We start from the raw sequence: 18498 nt of genomic DNA, 5'->3' as shown, positions 1-18498 counted from the left end.
ATCCTAGAAGGAAAAAAACATTCAAACAGTTAATACCACTTGAATTGTAACACATGTACGAAATACGTCTGCAAAAAACACACAAATGTAAAAAGCGCATTAAGTTTTCTTGACGCGAACGTTAAAGAAAGATGGCAAAGCTTTCTACAGTCCTAGAAATTAAGTAGCAGGACACAAAAACTACACTCAGGGGTGAGAAAATCAGGGCTGACTATACTTATTTCTTGTTGGCACAACGCTCCGTACCTCGTGTATTAACTCATCTAACTGTGACGTCAACTTTTTGAATTGGCCAACCTGGTCCGTTAACCACTTGACCGATGAAGGGGAGTGTCATGACGGTGTTAAGTGACCCTTCCAAGGTGACCCAGCAAAAAAAAGGTAGGCCTGAGATAGAACACAGATTTCCTAACTTGGTCAAATGGTTTTTTTCTACTATAACATCCATGCCAAGGACAGTAATCAGGTAAATCTTGACTGGAAATGATTTTGAGGATATGAGATAGACGCACTGCAAAATCTTAGGAAATCTAGTGCACAGATTAATCTTTTCCAGCCCAAGGTTTATCACGGGTGTTCCGATGGCAAGAGCCCACAAAAGAAAAAAAGAAAAACAAAACTGAAGGCAGATGAATAAATATTAAAAATCAGTTGTGATACCAATTTGAAAAATGAATGCCTGGCTTAAGATGATAAAATTTCTCATTTGAATAGACCGCATAGCTATCCAGGTTTTTCCTTTTTCAAACAGGATCAATCGTAAAAATCAGACTAGAGAATGTTCATCATGGATACTAAAATTTCAATGCTCTGCATTTTTGTTAAATTTCTAATTCACTAATTTAATAACGACCTCTGGAAAGCCCCGAACATAAATGATGAGGGATGAATTGCATAAAATGCTACATTTAAAAAAAATAAATGAAACTTTCATCTGTTACTGACACTACTATTATAGGTCTAGGAGAAAAAGCAGATGCGAAGATCACTTTAATGCAACGAGACACGGTAACTACCACAGGAATTGTTACTCTGAACGTTTTCCTCAAGTAAATACGAAATGACACGTCTTACGCTTTTTTTCAAGTTTTTTTTTTTTCTTCCAGTCTAACCTCAGTCTCTCATTGGAAAGCTACAGAAAGTGAAATCTTTAAAGAGGAGTTGTAGAGTTTTAATTGTGAAACTGTCACAATTTCACGGTAAATCCTCAAAGTGATGATCAGTTAACTACACAGTGCTTACCAATACTGACTTTATTTGAAAACTCTGACGCTAAAGGCCTTCGGTAAATGCTATTTCTCGAGGTGTGCAATCAGCAGGATCAACCAAGATTATTTACAGGCATCAACCCCAACAAGCGTAGCAGCTAGAAGCCTTCGCTCAGTCATGCTGTGTACGTATCACCCTCCCTCTTCGTTGGACCACATCCTTTGAGTGATTCTGTGAGTTTTGGCTAAGAAAGTATCTTTAGAATAACTACCAATGACCTAAATTAGGGTTTCTAATACCGAATTCATTCAAAGAAGCCTTTGAACACAAATACTCTATGTGTAAAATTTTTAAAAAGAGTATGGCGTATATAAGGCAGCCAAGAATCTTTTAATTACTAAGTAACCCAATGTTGGGGTCCCGCCCCCCCCCCTTAATATTCTTCCAGAAAGGACGAGATGAAGTATCAGTACACTACCCCAAGGAAAAAACAGTGATGACACCACAATTAATTACTGCTGTCCTGTCAACATCACCTCTAGCTCGTTGCTTCCGTGCCATTACCTACCCTCTTCCACTGTTGAATCCAGCTGGGTAACTTTGACAGCGAGGCGATCAATTCTGTCTTGAAGAGAATTTGCTCTGATGTAGAAGTTGTTAGCCTCATGAAACAGCTCACCAAATATGTCTTCAGCATGTTTGCCTATAGGAGAGAATGAATGGAGAAGGCCATCTGTTAAGAACTGCTGAGGCAGCCTTCACACGTTCTCGCCACCGCTGAGGACTGTCGACCCGTGGGATTTTGTGCAAACGATTATAAAATTACAGTGTCACGGTCAAAGGCCTTTACAGCTTTTGAAAATGTATTGCGGAAATTCATGTATATCTGAAATTGACCCAAAGTTGTAAAGTTTTAAGACACTATGGAACGTTCACTCATTTGCTACGTGAGGTGTCGTGAAACTTGGTTCCCATTAAACTTCGTCGGGAAAAAATGTGCTCACATTTTGCATGCTTTATGTATAAATAGAATCTCAGGAACTTAACCTTCCTTTTACTTCCCGTGAGAATTAAATAAATCATGTTGGTTTCTAAATTTAAGATTCCGCTTCGTTCACAATCAGAAACATTAGGTATCTTACGCTGCGCCTAACATTCTCTAGTGGCCTTAAATTGTTCTAATCCATATTTTGAAATCTAAGCACTCTCAAAAAATCACTATTTTGCATTCTGAGTTAATTTTTTCTGCATGGATCCTTATGAGTGCCAGACACAACTACTCTCATTTTTTAAAAAATGGAATAAAAACATTTCTGAAAAGACAGGAATAAGTACCTGCTTGAATTTCCAAATCCTAACATCGTTCCTTTATTCATTCAACGAACACTTAATAACCGTCTACCCTGACTGTGCGAGGCAGAGCTGCATCTTCTCTCTGTCAGAGATCCCACTTTAAAAATAAATAAATAAGACTCTACTTTTTTTTTTTTTAATTTTTTTTTTCAACGTTTATTTATTTTTGGGACAGAGAGAGACAGAGCATGAACGGGGGAGGCGCAGAGAGAGAGGGAGACACAGAATCGGAAACAGGCTCCAGGCTCTGAGCCATCAGCCCAGAGCCCGACGCGGGGCTCGAACTCACGGACCGTGAGATCGTGACCTGGCTGAAGTCGGACGCTTAACCGACTGCGCCACCCAGGCGCCCCAAGACTCTACTTTTAAGAACAGTTTCCGGTTCACAGGAAAATTTATCAGAGAGCACAGAAAAGTTCTCATGTATTCCCTAACCCCGTCACACACAGCCTCCCCACGATCAACATCCCACCCCAGAGTGATGCATTTGTTGTAACTGATGAACCCGCAGTGACGTATTGTGACATCCAAAGTCTAGTTTCCATGAGGGTCCGTCCACTCTTGATGGCATACATTCCATGGGTTTTGACATACGCATAAAAGACACACGTATCCGCCATTACAGTTTCAACAAAATGGCTTCCCTGCCCTGAAAATCCTTTATGCTCCCACTTGTTTACCTCCCTCACCCCACCCCCTCTCAACCTGGCAACCACTGATTTTTACTGTCTTGTTTTGCCTTTCCTAGGATGTCATATAGTAGGAATCGTCATTAATTACAATTAATCATACTTGCTTAGTAATAAGCACTTCAGGTTCCATGCTTTTTCATGGCAAGACAGCCAGTTTCTCTTTAGCGCTGAATAACGTCCCACTGTCTGGACGAAACACAGTGTGATTATCCATTCACCAACTGAAGGACGCCTGGGTTGCTTCTCGTGTCTGGTGGTGAGGAATAAACAGCTGTGTGCAGGTTTTTGTGCGGACAAAAGTTTTCAACTCATCTGGGTAAACACCAACGAGCAGGACCGCCAGACTGTATGGTAAGAATATGTTTATTTTTATAAGAAACAGGCAGTCGGGGCGCGCCCGGGTGGCTCAGTGGGTTAAGCGTCCGACTTCGGTTCCGGCCATGATCTCACTTCCAAAGTGGCGGTATCACTTTGCGCTCCTACCAGCCGTGTATCTGAGTTCCCGTTGCTCCACACCCTCATCGGCATCTGGTGTTGTCGGTGTTCTGGATTTTAGCCATTCTGAAAGGTGTGAAGTAGTTTTCTCATTTTAATTTGCATTTCCCTGATGACATACCGTATTAAATACCTTTTCATATGTGCTGTGACCGCCATCTGTACATCTTCTTTGGTGAGATGTCTGTTCAGGTCTTTTGCCCATTTTTTAATCAGGTTGTTAGTTTTCTTTTTATTGAATTTTAAGAGGTCTTTGTAACAGCCTTTTATCAGATTATGTCTCCTGCAAACCTTCTCTCCCCGTCTGTGGTAGGTCTTATTATTCTCCTATCTTTCACAGAGCATAAGGTTTTCATTTTAATTCTTCTGGAAAGAATACTTACTTAAAGCAAGAATAACCGTGATGTTTTCATAGTGCTTTACAATTTACACAGTCTGATATCCACTTTGCAGACTGTCTGCTGTAATTCACAACACTGCAAGATGTGAGAATAAGAACGAAGCCTGTCTGTTCAGTGTTGCAGCCCAGCCCTAGCTAGACCAATGAGTCCAGACAAACGCCTGTTCAAAGAACGCACCGGCTTATGAGGTCAATAGCGAGCTACTGCTTTCATTTTCCAGATGACCAACCTGACCATCAGAAAGGTGATCTGTCCAAATCTCATGGCTAGTAAGTGGCAGAAAAAGATGAAACTAAACTTTGGTCTTCTAGCTTCTAATCTCCTGATTTTATCATATACTTCCTTGAACTTCCCTGCCTAGAAATTAGCAACTTCCACAAATTATTTCAGGCCACAAGCCACTCGGTAATTTCCTGTTTACTTAATTAAAGGGACTAAAATATTTGCTGCCTAAATGGTCACTCCCAGACACCAGATAAGCATTTCTTGTGAATCTAAAAGCAGTACAATTTCATAAATTCCCATAGTGTGACTGTCCTAACAGGAGGAACTTTCTCTTTAAAAATGAGAGCAATAAAGGAATCAGTAAAAACATTCTGTATCTAAAAAGTCATCCCTCTGCCAAAAATGGAAGGGGGATCCCCAAGGCCACTGATGTCAGCTGAGCAATAAATCATTAGTCTGTTATCTAGTGTATGATCCTCTAGAGTCGCTTAAAATTCTGCCAACGCTTTCCATTGCCACAACATACAAAACGGTTTCAACAAAGGCAAGGGAATGAAATAAAGTCCTCACAAATTACATATTTCTAAACTCTGTAACTAGATGCGATATCCAGAATTAGCGCGTGTTCACTGCCTTCGGAACCCTTTGCTGAGTGCCGGACTTGTGTGCCTAACTGGCTCATGAACATCTCCACGTTGATGTCCTACAGAACCCCAAAATGCTGTACAAGTGCGCACAGGAATTCATTTTCACGTTAACTCAAACCTGCACCCCCGTGTGGAGAGGCATCAATCACCTAAAGGGAAGCCCACGCAGAAACGGGGTCATCCGTGGCTGCTGCCTCCCGCTACGGCTCACCCAACACCAGACCTTGTCACTTGCCTCTTCCCGGCGCCCCTGAGCTCCGACTCGCCCCGTTTCCCTCCTGAATTAAACAAGCGACAGTTGTTGGGTTTTTTTTTCTTTTCTGCTTTCAGGCTCGCCTCCCACCCTCGAACCTGTTCATCACACCGCTGCCAAGTGATCTCTCTGAAAGAAAGATCTGACTGTCCCTCCTCCTCCCCAGCATCTCAAGATAGAATCTAGGCCTCTTGGCAGGCCACACAAGGCCCCGTGCACCTCACTTGTGCCCTCCCTTTATGCTCCGGTCCGAAGGGACTACTTGCGGTGCCCATGGCCCTGCCCCACAGGTGGCACCACCGCTCTGCGCTTTCAAACCCTTCCGCCCTTTGTCCCCCCACCCAGAGCAAAAGCCACAGGTCACGTGATGAATGCCACCTACCCCGCTGGCCTCATCCACTAGGCCACCCCCTCGCATATTCCACTCCCCCAACTACTCTGGCTTCCTGCTGTTTCTCAGACGTGCCAATCACACTTGCCTTGGGGGGGAGGGGGTGCATTTCCTGTTCTTTCTCCCTGGACCATTTTTGTCCCAGAAACTCCCATGGTTTGGTCCCTCGCTTCATCCGGGCCTGTACCCAACTGTGACCTTCGAAGTGAGACGTCTCTAGCAACCTTAGCTAAGATTGCAATCACTTCACCACACTAGAGGCACACACACCCCCTTGGCCCTTCCCTGCTGTAGTTTTCTCCTTAGCATTTACCACCATGTTATAATTGTAGCCTCGTACTTTCTTTTTACGTTTGAGAGAGCGCGCGCACAAGTGGGGGAGGGGCAGAGAGAGAGAGAGAGAAGGAGAGATTGAGAATCCCACTCCACACTATCAGCACGGAGCCCGATTTGGGACTCGAACTCACGAAGCGAACCGCGAAATCGCGACCAAGAGCCAGACGCTTAACTGACCGAGCTTCACCGGACACGTGTGCTTATTCCTCGTGTTTCCTGCCTGTCTCCTTCCGCCAGAATGTATGACCCAAGAGGACAAGGGCTCTACTGGGTCCCGCGCACTGCTGTATCAATCTCCAAGGTCTAGGGCAGGTCTGCCTTATAGTATGTGCTCAAAAAGATTTTGGAATAAGTGAATAAAAACGTATTAACTCCAAATCAATCCTTCTGGATGCAGACCGGGGGAACATCATGCCTCCCTCTGTGTTCCCACAATACCCTAGGCATGCGTCAGTCACGGGACTCTTCACGTAACTCAAACGTTGTCTTTACAGAAGTTCTTTGCGGGTATGAGCAAAGCCTTTTATCTCTTCATTGCCTGTGCTGAGTTAGTGTTCAGCAAGTACCTCTTGAACAAAAAAACACAGGATCTCTACCAGTGTTTTCTTGTTAACACGTACACAACCAACAAATGCTCCCTGCTCAAGTAAGTTTGGGGAATGCTGGGCTGAAAAGATTCGACAAACGTGTTTCTATGCCTTGGGGTATCTCAAATCTTTAATATGCTCATAGGCAATAGGAATCTGTAAGAGAAGCATCTAGCATACCATGTTTTCAAACGGACTGGGCCTGGCACCACCTAATAACATCCTTTGGAAGTTCTGGTTTACGACACTTATTCAGGAAAATGCCCGTTCAGGCTGGATGATCTGTAGACAAAGTACCAGGTTCCAAAGGGCATCTACCCAAGTCTATCAGTTGTTTATTTTGAATACGAGACATGATCAAATAGAGCCAACTAATTTTTGTTTCTCTATCTGGCCATTCATAGTTTAAAAGAAATATTCCAGGAGCGCCCGGGGGGCTCAGTCGGTTGAGCGTCCGACTTCGGCTCAGGTCTTGATCTTGCAGTTCGTGGGTTTGAGCCCCATGTCGGGCTCTGTGCTGACAGCTCGGAGCCTGGAGCCTGCTTTGGATTCCGCGTCTCCCTCTCTCTCTCTGCCCCTCCCCTGCTCACACTCTCTCAAAAATAGACATTAAAAAATAAAAGAAAAATAAAAAATATTCCAGTGTGATTCCCACCTCTGCCCACCCAAATCCTTCCCCTTTCCCTTCAGTTATACAGAGATCTAACAGGGACAGCATGTATCACCAAGAATATGGGAGTATCTACTCTTGTCCCTTGCCAAAGTCACGCCAGCATTCTCCAAGCACAGCGACTACTGCTGAGAACCACATTCCCCTAGATACTATAGAAGGTGACAAGGATAAATAACATGTGGCCTCTGCCTTTAATGCTTAACCCTATTTGGGAAAAAAACAAAAACCAAAGACCAAAAACCATGCCATTGACTATACTTCTGTAGGAAGTTCTTTTAGTGTTTTGTTTTGTTTTGTTTTGTTTTGTTTTGAGAAAAGGAGACCATGCATGCAAGCAGGACAGGGGCAGAGGGCGAGAGAGAATCCCAAGCAGGTGCTGCACGGTCAGCGCAAAGCCCGAGGTGGGGCTCAAACTCAAGAACCGTGACCACAGCCTGGGCTGCAATCAAGAGTCAGACGATTATCCGACTGAACCACCCAGATGCCCCGGAGGTTCTTAATTTATCAACAACAACAAAAAAAATGACACAGAAATTGAGGACCGCATACTTCATCTTTTGCCAGCTGCGGCAAGCCAACAAGTGACTGAAGAAAATGGGAGAAACTATATTTTCCTGATGAACGAGACTAAAATGTTGCAAATTACAGTATTCAGTTTTGCAAACAGCAACTTATTTGAAAAGCTTAATTTTATGCGCTCTTGGAAGTGGCAAGTCCATTAATAGCGAAACTAAAATCATTCTGAATTGAAGACCACGCTGAGCTAAGTGTAATTTATTCATTCTTTACTGACAAAGGATCTACTTATGGATTTATCGGTACCACTACGAATTCATGTCCAGGTATGTCAGGTTGGGAAGTATGCCTCTAAGCTGCCGAAGCAGTCAAAATTATGCATGGATTTTCAATTGTATTCAAAAGCGACGATTTACTGGCAACAACCACCGTTGTCTGATAGGAGTCCTTTCTGTAGAACAAGAAACCAGTCCTAACAAGGTCCTTCAGAAATTTTAGTGCGCACCCCTAGCACCTCGATCCTGATTGGTCGAGATTCTGGCTTTTCACTCACCACTAAAAATAACAAGGCTCCTTGGAAAAATGACTGATTCTCGGGCCGAGGGTGGATAAGGCCAAGAGGAGCTTAGCACACCTTTTGCTGTGCTTTTCTAAAAACATACAGGGGTACTCAGAGAGTGGCAGAGACATATCAAAAGGACACAGGGGCCCGCGTGAAAGGACTCCCACTGGCCAAATCTGGGAAAATGTGAGCATCAAAATAAATAAGAAAGATAATGGATGATAGCCCACAGAATAAAATGAGAATCCATGAGTTCAAACTGATTGAATGAATGAATGACAAGGGAAGAAACGAAAGCACTTACAGCAGAATTCCAACCAATAAACGCAGAATTAGGGAACCACAAAAATCACCTTTCTGCAACCACCACAACAGTAAGTGTTTGGGGCAAGAATCATCAACGGATGCTAAGACTAGTGGAAAGCAGTGGATGAAAACAGGCTATTACAAAGTCTCAATATGTTTCCCCACAGATCCTTACCAATTACAGAAGGAGACACAACTTTAGCTACGGAAATCTATGGACAAAATGCCAACGTGATGGAAAACAAAACGTGAGCGAAGTCACCATGGGACAGTTATGGGACAGTTATGGGACAAGCAGAGAATGTGTGCTTTGTGAACAAACGCACTGAGAAGGACGTACCATCACTCTGTCACAGTCTTGCCGATTTCCTAAATCTAATCAAGAGGAAACCTCAGGAGACCCAGACCAACGGACATTCCACAAAAGAAACGGCCAGTTCCCCTTTCAAATATCAAATCATCAAGTCAAAGAAAGACTGAGGAACCACTTCAGGCTGAAGAAGAGAATTAAATATATATATTATACTAAACATAAAATATGTAATATTTTAAAAACGCTAAACATACACATAAAATATTAAATATATATGTGTACGTGCGTGTACAGGAGAAGGGAGGGCAGGAGGAAGAGTGTCTGAGAAAAAGAATATGCAGGTGAAAGTTTGAGAACTCGTTACCGTTTTGATCTTTTTAGAAGTCGGAAGTCATTGCAAAATAAGGTAAAAAAGAAACCTTATTGCAGTGTTTGCGGTGAAGTCCAATAACCACTGAGTTCCATAAAAATACCAAGTTATAATTTGGGGGCCCTAAGGATTTTCCCCCCTTTTATTTATTTTTTTTAATTTTTTTTAACGTTTATTTATTTTTGAGACACAGAGAGACAGAGCATGAGGGGGGGGGGGGGGCGGGCAGAGAGAGAGGGAGACAACAGAATCCCAAACAGGCTCCAGGCTCTGAGCGGTCAGCACAGAACCCGACGCGGGGCTCAAACTCACGGACCGCGAGATCACGACCTGAGCCGAAGTCGGACGCTCGACCGACTGAGCCACCCAGGCGCCCCTTTTCCCCCCTTTTAAAGTTTTATTTTCCTTCTATGAAAGCAATCCATGCTTATTATAAAAAATACAGAAAACACGGAAGAGTAAACAGTAGAAAGAAATGGCTCCAAGCCCAATCCATCTACTGCTGACACTCCGATTTCTTTCTTCTGTCTTCGTTGTGTTGACCAGTCTGTGGAAAAGCCAAAAAACCTAGTGAACACCTTATGACTGAAGTGTCTCTCGGAGTATAAAATATACACTCATGATAGAAAATCTGGAAAACTCAGAAAAGTAGAAACGTCACCCACAGGCAACCGTGGTGAACTTTTCTGTACACTTCTTCACAATACTCTTTCTAGCATTTCATAAGAACTAAGATAATAGAAGCTGACTGTTAAGCATATTCAGTTTACTCAGCAAATATTTCATAAACACCCCCTCCACACCGGGTGCCATCCCGGTCGCCCGAAGGAATGCGGCGGCGAACACAGCCACAAAGCTGACGTTACACACAGGGAACACACAGGTGACACATCACGTGATGATACGTGCTGTGAAGAAAATAAGACAGCGAGGGCGCAGAGAGTGGTAGGAAGGGGGTGCCCCGTAGGTGGTCACCAAAGGCCAGGGAAACGTACGCGGATCTCATCTCAGGCAGGAACCGTCCAGGCGGAAGGCAGAACCCCGGCTGGTGTGGGAGGGCGGCCTCAAGGAGGCCAATGTGGCTGGAGTCCGGTGAACGGAGGGAAAAGTAGGAGAAGAGCGCAGGCAAATAAGTTCCTTCCCCGTGAAGTGGGGTGATGAGTGGCGTGGGGAGACCAGACCAGAGGCCGCTGCTGAGCACTGAGCAGGGACACCGTGGGGGCTCGGCCGTGGAGGTGCCAACAGGTGCACAGATGTGCTCCCTACTCCGAAGGTATGCGGTAGGAGAGAAGGGGTCACAAATAGAAAAGAACTGGGGGGGGGGGCAGGGAAGAAAGAAGAATGAAACAATTCTGCTTTTGACATTTAGGGTGTGAGATGCCTCAGAAAGCCAAGTGAATCAGGGGAGCCTGGGTGGCTCTGTCGGCCAAGTGTCGGCCTCCCGATCTCAGTTCGGGTCTTGATCTCGGGGTCTGGAGTTCAAGCCCCACGTTGGGCTCTGCGCTGGGTATGAAGCCTACTTTCAAGAACAAAAACCCGAGCGCAGATACCTCGTAGGCAGTTGTGTATACAAGTCTGAAATCTAGGGAAGAGGTGAGAATTGAAGACCCACGTTCGGAAGTCATCGGCGTAAAGACGGTGTTTCAAGTCATGAGATCGCCTAGTGAATGGGAACAGCCAGAGAAGAGTGTCGGTGACCGAGCCCTGGAGTGTTCCCACGGGCAGAGCTATCATCAAAGGAGACTAATAAAGAACAGCTTGTGATGGAGGAGAAGAACCAGAGCGCGCTGGCCCAGAAGCCAGGTCAAGAAGTTTGCTCCAGACTCGAGACTAAGCACTGGGCTTGGCCACGGGGAGGTCCCTGGTAGTGCGGACAAGCACAAATTTTAAGTGTAGAGGGGACAAGAGAAAATGAGGGAAGTGAAGGCAGCGGAGGAAGGAAGGGTCCTTTCAACGTATCCTGCTGTGAAGGGGACCAAGAAATGGGGAAACAGGTAGAGGATGGTTGGAGGTTTAAGTCGAGAGATTTCTCCATATTTTACTATTTGGTAGAAATGATGGAGGCAGGGAGGGGAGAAAGATACTGCAGGAAAAAGAGAGGGTGAACGCCGTCCTGGAGCGAGCAGGAGGGTATCGGGTCCGGTGTGTCTGAAACATCAACAGTCACCATTTGAAAGGAGGGTGACCGGCGCATCCGGGTTCCGTCTGGTATTGGCCGACTGAGCTGGCAGAAGGGGATGTCTGGTTCTCCTCTGGCTGCTTTCCTTTTCCAAACGAAGTAAGAAACAAATCGTCAGCTCAGAGGGGAGGTCTGAGGCGGAAAAGGTACAGAAGAGGCACCCCAAGGGCAGGGAAACGGATTAACGAAGCAATTACAGCAGGATCGCAGAGCAACATTGAGGGCTCACCTGAGCAACGTGCCCACGGTTTTAAATCCCTCTTCTTTTCCAACATAAGCATTTAAAGGTGCAGATTTCCCCCTAAGCATTGCTTTAAGGAAATCCCAGAAATACATGGTTCATTATCACACATTAGAAACAGTTTCTAATTTCCTTTTTGATTTCTTCTTCGACCCAGGGATTATTCTAAAAGATCCTGCTTCATCTTCTGATATGTGAGAATTCTCTTAAAAGATTATTATAATTACCGTCTCATAACCACCATACTCTTCAGGATGTCAATCTTTCAAATGTAGTATTTTATGGCTGAGCCTATGTTCATCTTGGTGAACGTTCCACGTGAACATTAAAAGAATGTATATTCTATAATTTGGGAGTTGAGTGTTCTATAAAGGTCAATTAAATCAGATTGGTTAGTAGTGTTGTTCAAACCATCTACAAATCTACATATATTTTAAAGAGAGAGAGCGTGCAAGCAGTGGAGAGGGGCTGGGGGAGGGGAGGAGAGAGAGAGAGAGAGAGAGAGAGAGAGAGAGAGAGAGAGAGAGAGAGAGAATATATCTTAACCAGGCTCCACGCTCAGCACAAAGCCCGACACGGGGCTCAATCCCATGACTCTGGGATCGTGACCTGAGCCAAAATCAAGTGTGAGATGCTCAACCGACTGAGCCACCCAGGCGCCCCAAACCATCTATATTCTTACAGATTTTTGTCTATTTTTTTTTTAGCATTCACCGAAAGGTTTTTGTTAAAATCTGCAACTGTCATTCTTCATTTGTCTATTTCTCCCTTTTGGTTCTATTGTTACACCACGTTCTTTTAAACTAAAATGTAGAATTGTGAGTTCTTGACAAATGAGCTCTTATCACTATGGAACATTCCTTCTTTCTCTCTGTTTTATAGTTTACTTTATTTGACATTATTATAGCCACATCAGCTTCCTTCTGCTTTATGTTCACATGGTATAGTTTTTACATTATTTTCTTTAAATCTGTGTCTTCACCCTTAATAATGCATGTATTTTAGTCTTGCTTTTTTACCTAACCTGATTAAGCTCTGCCTTAAATTTTAAGTGGGTATTTAACATGTTTCCGTTTAATGTAATTCTTCATATGGCTGGGTTTAATTCCATCACCTGGGTATTGGTTTTCCATTTGTCCTTTCTGTTCTTGGTTCCTTTCTTCTTCCTCTCCTGCCTTCTTCTGGGAAAACCAAATGATTTACCTTGGGGTTCCATCTATCTCCTCTGTGTGTTATCCTGGAGGTTACCGGAAATTAAAACAGGCATCCTTAACTCATCACAATGTACTTTCAAATAGTACAGTATTTCAAAACCAATGTAAAACACAGCAACATAGGTTCCATTTCTCCACTTCTACTCTTATAGCTCTTACTGCCATATATTTTAATTTCACAGGGTATGAACTCTACAATACACTTTCAGCAGTCAACAGCCTTTAAGCAAAGAGATACAAATATATCATTTTAATGCCCATTTTTCTTTAGTCCCATATTTACTCCTTCTGTTGATCTTTATTCCTTCTTGCAGATTCAGGCTACCATCTGGTATCGTTTTCATTTAGCTTAAAGAGTTTTTCTAGCATTTTTGGTAATGGAGATACACTGAAGATGAATTCTCTCAGATTTTGTCTAAATAAAATATGTCTATTTCATTTCCATTTCCCTTCATTTCATTCATATTTCATTCCTGGTCTTGTGTCTGATGAGAATCAGCTGTCATTCTCAACACGGTGCCCGCCCTATACGTAATGTGTTTTTTTCTCTTGCTTATGATTTTCTCTTTACTTTCGTTTTTTCAGCAATATTACTAGGATGTGACTAAATGGGATTTTGTGTAATTTACGCTTCTGCAAATTTGCTGAGCTTCTTGAACCCGCTGGTTGATATCTACCATCAATATTCAAAAATTCTCATCCGTTATTTTGTCTACCTTATTTTTGCTCTCTCCTCTCCTTCTGGGACTCCAATTACATACGTATTAGACCCTCTGATATTAGCCTATATTCTGGTGGTTCTGTTCTTTTTTTTTTTTTTTCTTTTTTATCATTCGGTGTCTCTTGTGAATTAGTTTGAATAATTTCTACTGGTTTGTCCCCAAGCCACTTCCGCTTGTGTCCATTCTGCAAGTAGGACCATCAAGTGAATTCCTTTATTTCTGATACTGGCATTTTCAGTTCTATTTATTTTCTCTATAGTTTCCATTTCTCTGTTGAAATTCCCTATTTCTGGGGCGCCTGGGTGGCTCAGTCAGTTAAGCGTCTGACCTCAGCTCAGGTCATGATCTCACGGTTCGTGAGTTTAAGCCCCATGTCATGCCCTGTGTTGAAAGCTCGGAGCCTGGAGCCTGCTTCGGATTCTGTGTCTCCTTCTCTCTCTGCCCCTCCCCTGCTCGTGCTCTGTCTCTATCTCAAAAATGAACACTAGGGGCACCTGGGTGGCTCAGTCGGTTGAGCACCCGACTTCAGCTCGGGTCATGGTCTTGCGGTTTGTGGGTTCGAGCCCTGCATCGGGCTCTGTGCTGCCGAACAGCTCAGAGCCTGGAGCCTGCTTCAGATTCTGTATCTCTCTCCCTCCCCCGCTCCCCTGCTCATGCTTTGCCTCTGTCTCTCAAAAATAAATAAATGTTAAAAAAAAATTTTTCATAAACACTAAAAAAAAATTTTTAGAAAAGAAATTCTCTATTTCTTCATGTATGTCAGTCACCTAGTTTTTTGATCTATCCTCCGATATATTTTTTATTTATTTATTTATTTATTTTTTAAAATTTTTTTTTTCAACGTTTATTTATTTTTGGGACAGAGAGAGACAGAGCATGAACGGGGGAGGGGCAGAGAGAGAGGGAGACACAGAATCGGAAACAGGCTCCAGGCTCCGAGCCATCAGCCCAGAGCCCGACGCGGGGCTCGAACTCGCGGACCGCGAGATCGTGACCTGGCTGAAGTCGGACGCTTAACCGACTGCGCCACCCAGGCGCCCCTCCAATATATTTTTTTAACTCTTTCTTATAACTTCAATCTCTCTGCTGACATGACCCATCTGTTTTTGAATCCTGTCTGCTTCTTCCATTGGCATCCTTGACATATGAATCAGCTCTTTTAAATTCCTGGTCTGATAATTACAACGGCCCTACCATATCTGACTTTGCTTCTGATGCTTCCTCTGCCTCTTCAAACTGGGTTTTTTTACCTTTTAATTTCTTTTCTTTTTTTTTTTTTTTTTTTTTTTGGTGAAACCCAGACATGCTGTACAGGGTCAAAGGAAACTGGGATACGAAGGCCTTTGGTGACGTGTTGGGAAGGTGTGGGGGGAGGGAAAGTGTTCTAGAGTCCTATGCCCTTTGGTTCCAGCTTTACTGATGTGTAACGGACAAAACTGTATATATTTAAAGTGTGCAATGTCATGATTTGAAATACATACACTTAGTGAAAGGATTACCACAATTGATTAACATACCATCACCTCACAAACCTTTTCTTTTTTTTCTTTCTTTGGTGAGAACCCCTACCATCTACTCCTTTAGCAAATTTCAAACATACAATCCAGTATTTTTAGTTATGGTCACCATGCTGTACATCAGATCCCTGGAACTTAGTCATCCTGTAACCAAAAGCTAAAGGCTTGTACCTTCTGACCAGCATCTGCCTGCTTCCCCTCCCCCACAGCCCTCACCCAGCAACAACCATTCTGCTATTGGTTTCTAGGAGTTCAACTTTTTTTTTTTTTTTAAAGACTCTGCACATAAATGAGATCATACAGTCTTCTCTGTATGGCTCATTTCACTCACCATAAAGTCCCCCAGGTACACCCATGTTCCAAATGGCAGGATGTCCTTCCTTCTCCTTGCTGAATAAATACCCCACCGTGTCCACGTATATTCCCCATCTTCCTATCCCTTCACCTGCTGATGGTAGCCTATGACCCGGTGTCAGTCTTTCAGTGAGCCTAGGCCCCCGGGGCTCACTCCGCTCCCCCTTAGATGAGAAAGGAAGGCGAGAAGGGGCTGGAGTAGGTGGCCCATCAGTTTCCTCTGATGGAAACTCAAGGGGATTTTGCTCTAATGTTTACCGTGAGAACAGAAGGGCACCTGACAGTAAAACTCACGAAGTGTGGAAGCCCCACAAAGAATGGACCCCCCCCCCCGAGCTTTTAACTCTCAAACTTGTTCTCACTGAGCCCTCAGCAATTCACCAGTCTCTCCACACGTGGGGGCAGTGGTTTGAACTGTGACCTCCGTTCTCTGACAGATCGAAGAGAAGCTTCTGGGTTTTCAATTTGTTCAGCTTTTTCTTGTGGTTTTTTTTATCACCAATCATTTCTGAGCCCCTTCAATGCCAGGTTGGAACCTGGAAGTCGCCTTCAATATAGTTTTCATAGCATTTTTCAGCTACTCCAAAACTGGGGTCATCTGTGGGTCCTGCGGCCACCAGTTGCTTTTTCTCTTAATTATGAAGTCACATTTTTCTCCTTTTCTGAATGTCTTGTATTTTTTCACTGGACAAGGTATGTAGAATAGTAGAAATGAGATAGCAAATGTTTAGTCTTATACAAGGGCACGCTTGACAGAAGAATGCTACTTTAGGCCGCTGATAATAACAATCATGTTCCTAATGTGGGAGTGAGCATAGCAAAATTTTAGAATATTAAAAACCTTTAAAAGCTTCCCTCAAAGTTTTTAGATGGTCGGCTTTAGTAAAGCAAAACAATTAGAAAAACATCTAGGGATGCCTGGGTGGCTCAGTCAGTTGAGCGTCCGACTCAATTTCAGCTCAGGCCATGATCCCAGGGTCATGGCATCGAGCCCCATATCAGGCTCTGCACTGGGCGTCAAGCATGCTTGAGGTCCTCTCTCTCTCTCTCTCTCTCTCTCTGTCCCTCTGCTCCTCTCCCCAACTCCTGCATACTCTCAAGAGAAGAAAGAAAGAAAGAAAGAAAGAAAGAAAGAAAGAAAGAAAGAAAGAAAGAAGAAAGAAAGAAAGAAAGAAGAAAGAAAGGAAAAGGGAAAGGAAACCATCTATAAATCACATAAGCCTACATACTCATGAAACAGGAAGGATACATATGATAAACCAGAAGTTCAATGATAGGACTAAACATACAGATTTGGCTGGACTCTCCAACTTGGGTTCCTATGAATTATCTTACATTTAAACTCTGCTATGTAGAGGTCCATCTAGAAAAAGGAGAAATGAAAAACAATCTAAGTCATAATTACTTCTATAATGCCTGTAAGGAAGAATTTCTGATATTTCAGGTCAAATGATGGGTCCGCAAAGTGCTTGAATTCCTAACAATCCTGCCTCTCGGGAGGGGGGCCTCTTACACTTGCCTCCAATTTGCTGACAGAACTTTTATCTCATAGTTTTCCTAAGTATACATTGCTCCCTTCACTGGCTTTCTGTTTGAGTCCACAAGAAATGCAAACATTTATCTCAGTTTGAAGCATTAAAATTTTTAAAGTTCTTGCTGTTTCTTCCAGTCAACGTCTATCCAGATACAGCAGTACGTTTTCTCCTAACATAGCCTTTTAACCCTGGCCTTACACTGCATGGAAATGTACTTGTGACCTATTTCTTGTACCTACTGCACTTGGGTATCTCCCCTTCCTCCCCCATATCCCCCTACAAACATCTTAGAGATCTATTTAGTGCATGCCTTCAAAATATTTAGATCTCTATTCTGAGTAGAACTGCACTTGATATAATCAATTAATCTAACTCCAAATTTTAGATCTGATTAGATAAACCAAAAGTGAGCAAGCCCTTAAAGTAGTATTTTTTTCATCTTTTTTTTATATTTATTTATTTATATTTGAGACAGAGAGAGAACAAGTGGGGGAGCAGGAGACAGAGAGAGAGAGAGAGAGAGAGAGAGAGAGAGAGAATATCCAAAGTGGGCTCCAGGCTCTGAGCTGTAAGTACAGAGCGCCACACAGGGCTCAAACTCACAAACCATGAGATCATGACCAGAGCCAAAGTCAGACACCTAACTGAGAGCCACCAGGGTATCTCCCCATTAATAGGTAGTATTTTTTATGCTGATCTAGCATTTGGTTTGATATGAAACAGTATGCATCACAAGGATTATTAGTAAAAATATTAATCATTTATTAAAATCTTTGAGAAGTCAACAGATCTCCTTTCTCATTCATGCAATTACCTGAAACACTGAAATTAACAGAAAAATTGATTTTGTAATAATTTTTTAAAATTAATTTGTTTAATGTTATTTTTGAGAGAGACAGAGCGTGAGCAGGGGAGGGGCAGAGAGAGAAGGAGACACAGAATCTGAAGCAGGCTCCAGGCTCCGAGCCGTCAGCCCAGAGCCTGACGTGGGGCTCAAACTCACGGACCTGAGATCATGACCTGAGCCAAAGTCAGATGCCCAACCGACTGAGCCACCTAGGCAGCTGATTTTGTAATAAGTTTTTAAAGGAGAGGTATATTTAAAATGAATGGTGTCTCAAAAAAATGTTTTAATACCAAAAATAACTGGAGATGTATATACTGGTTTATACAAGAATTTATGATAGTGTCACCCCTTAACAAAGAAACAATTTATATGTCCAACAGTAGAAACATGGTTAAATAATTATGGTATATCAATATAATAATCTCTAGCCATTAAAAACTATGTCCTAGAAGAATCAACAAAGATGCTTACTATATATTGAGTACAGGCTACAAAACCATATGTGTAATAAGATACAATTTTTATGAAGACGTATATAAGGCATTACCGATTACCTTCTC

The 18498-nt window shown here is 43.1% G+C and overlaps 1 protein-coding gene across 7 annotated transcripts in view; it reads right to left on the bottom strand.

Moving 5' to 3' along the window:
• Nucleotides 1-18498, bottom strand: part of WASF3 (WASP family member 3) — a 133702-nt gene that overhangs the window by 21623 nt on the left and 93581 nt on the right. For 6 of the 7 annotated variants that reach the window (XM_047861529.1, XM_047861555.1, XM_047861559.1 and 3 more), the window contains one exon: nucleotides 1778-1912. In XM_047861529.1, coding sequence (XP_047717485.1) covers nucleotides 1778-1912 — 135 coding nt within the window. Of the gene's footprint in view, nucleotides 1-1777; nucleotides 1913-12863; nucleotides 12939-18498 lie in introns of those variants that run through there. The other variant, XM_047861565.1, reaches the window with a different exon arrangement.

This window comes from Prionailurus viverrinus, chromosome A1, assembly GCF_022837055.1.
Source record: "Prionailurus viverrinus isolate Anna chromosome A1, UM_Priviv_1.0, whole genome shotgun sequence".
Lineage (NCBI taxonomy): Eukaryota > Metazoa > Chordata > Mammalia > Carnivora > Felidae > Prionailurus > Prionailurus viverrinus.
The sequence above is the reverse complement of the archived record's forward strand: the minus strand, read 5'-3'. Positions and strand labels throughout refer to the sequence as shown.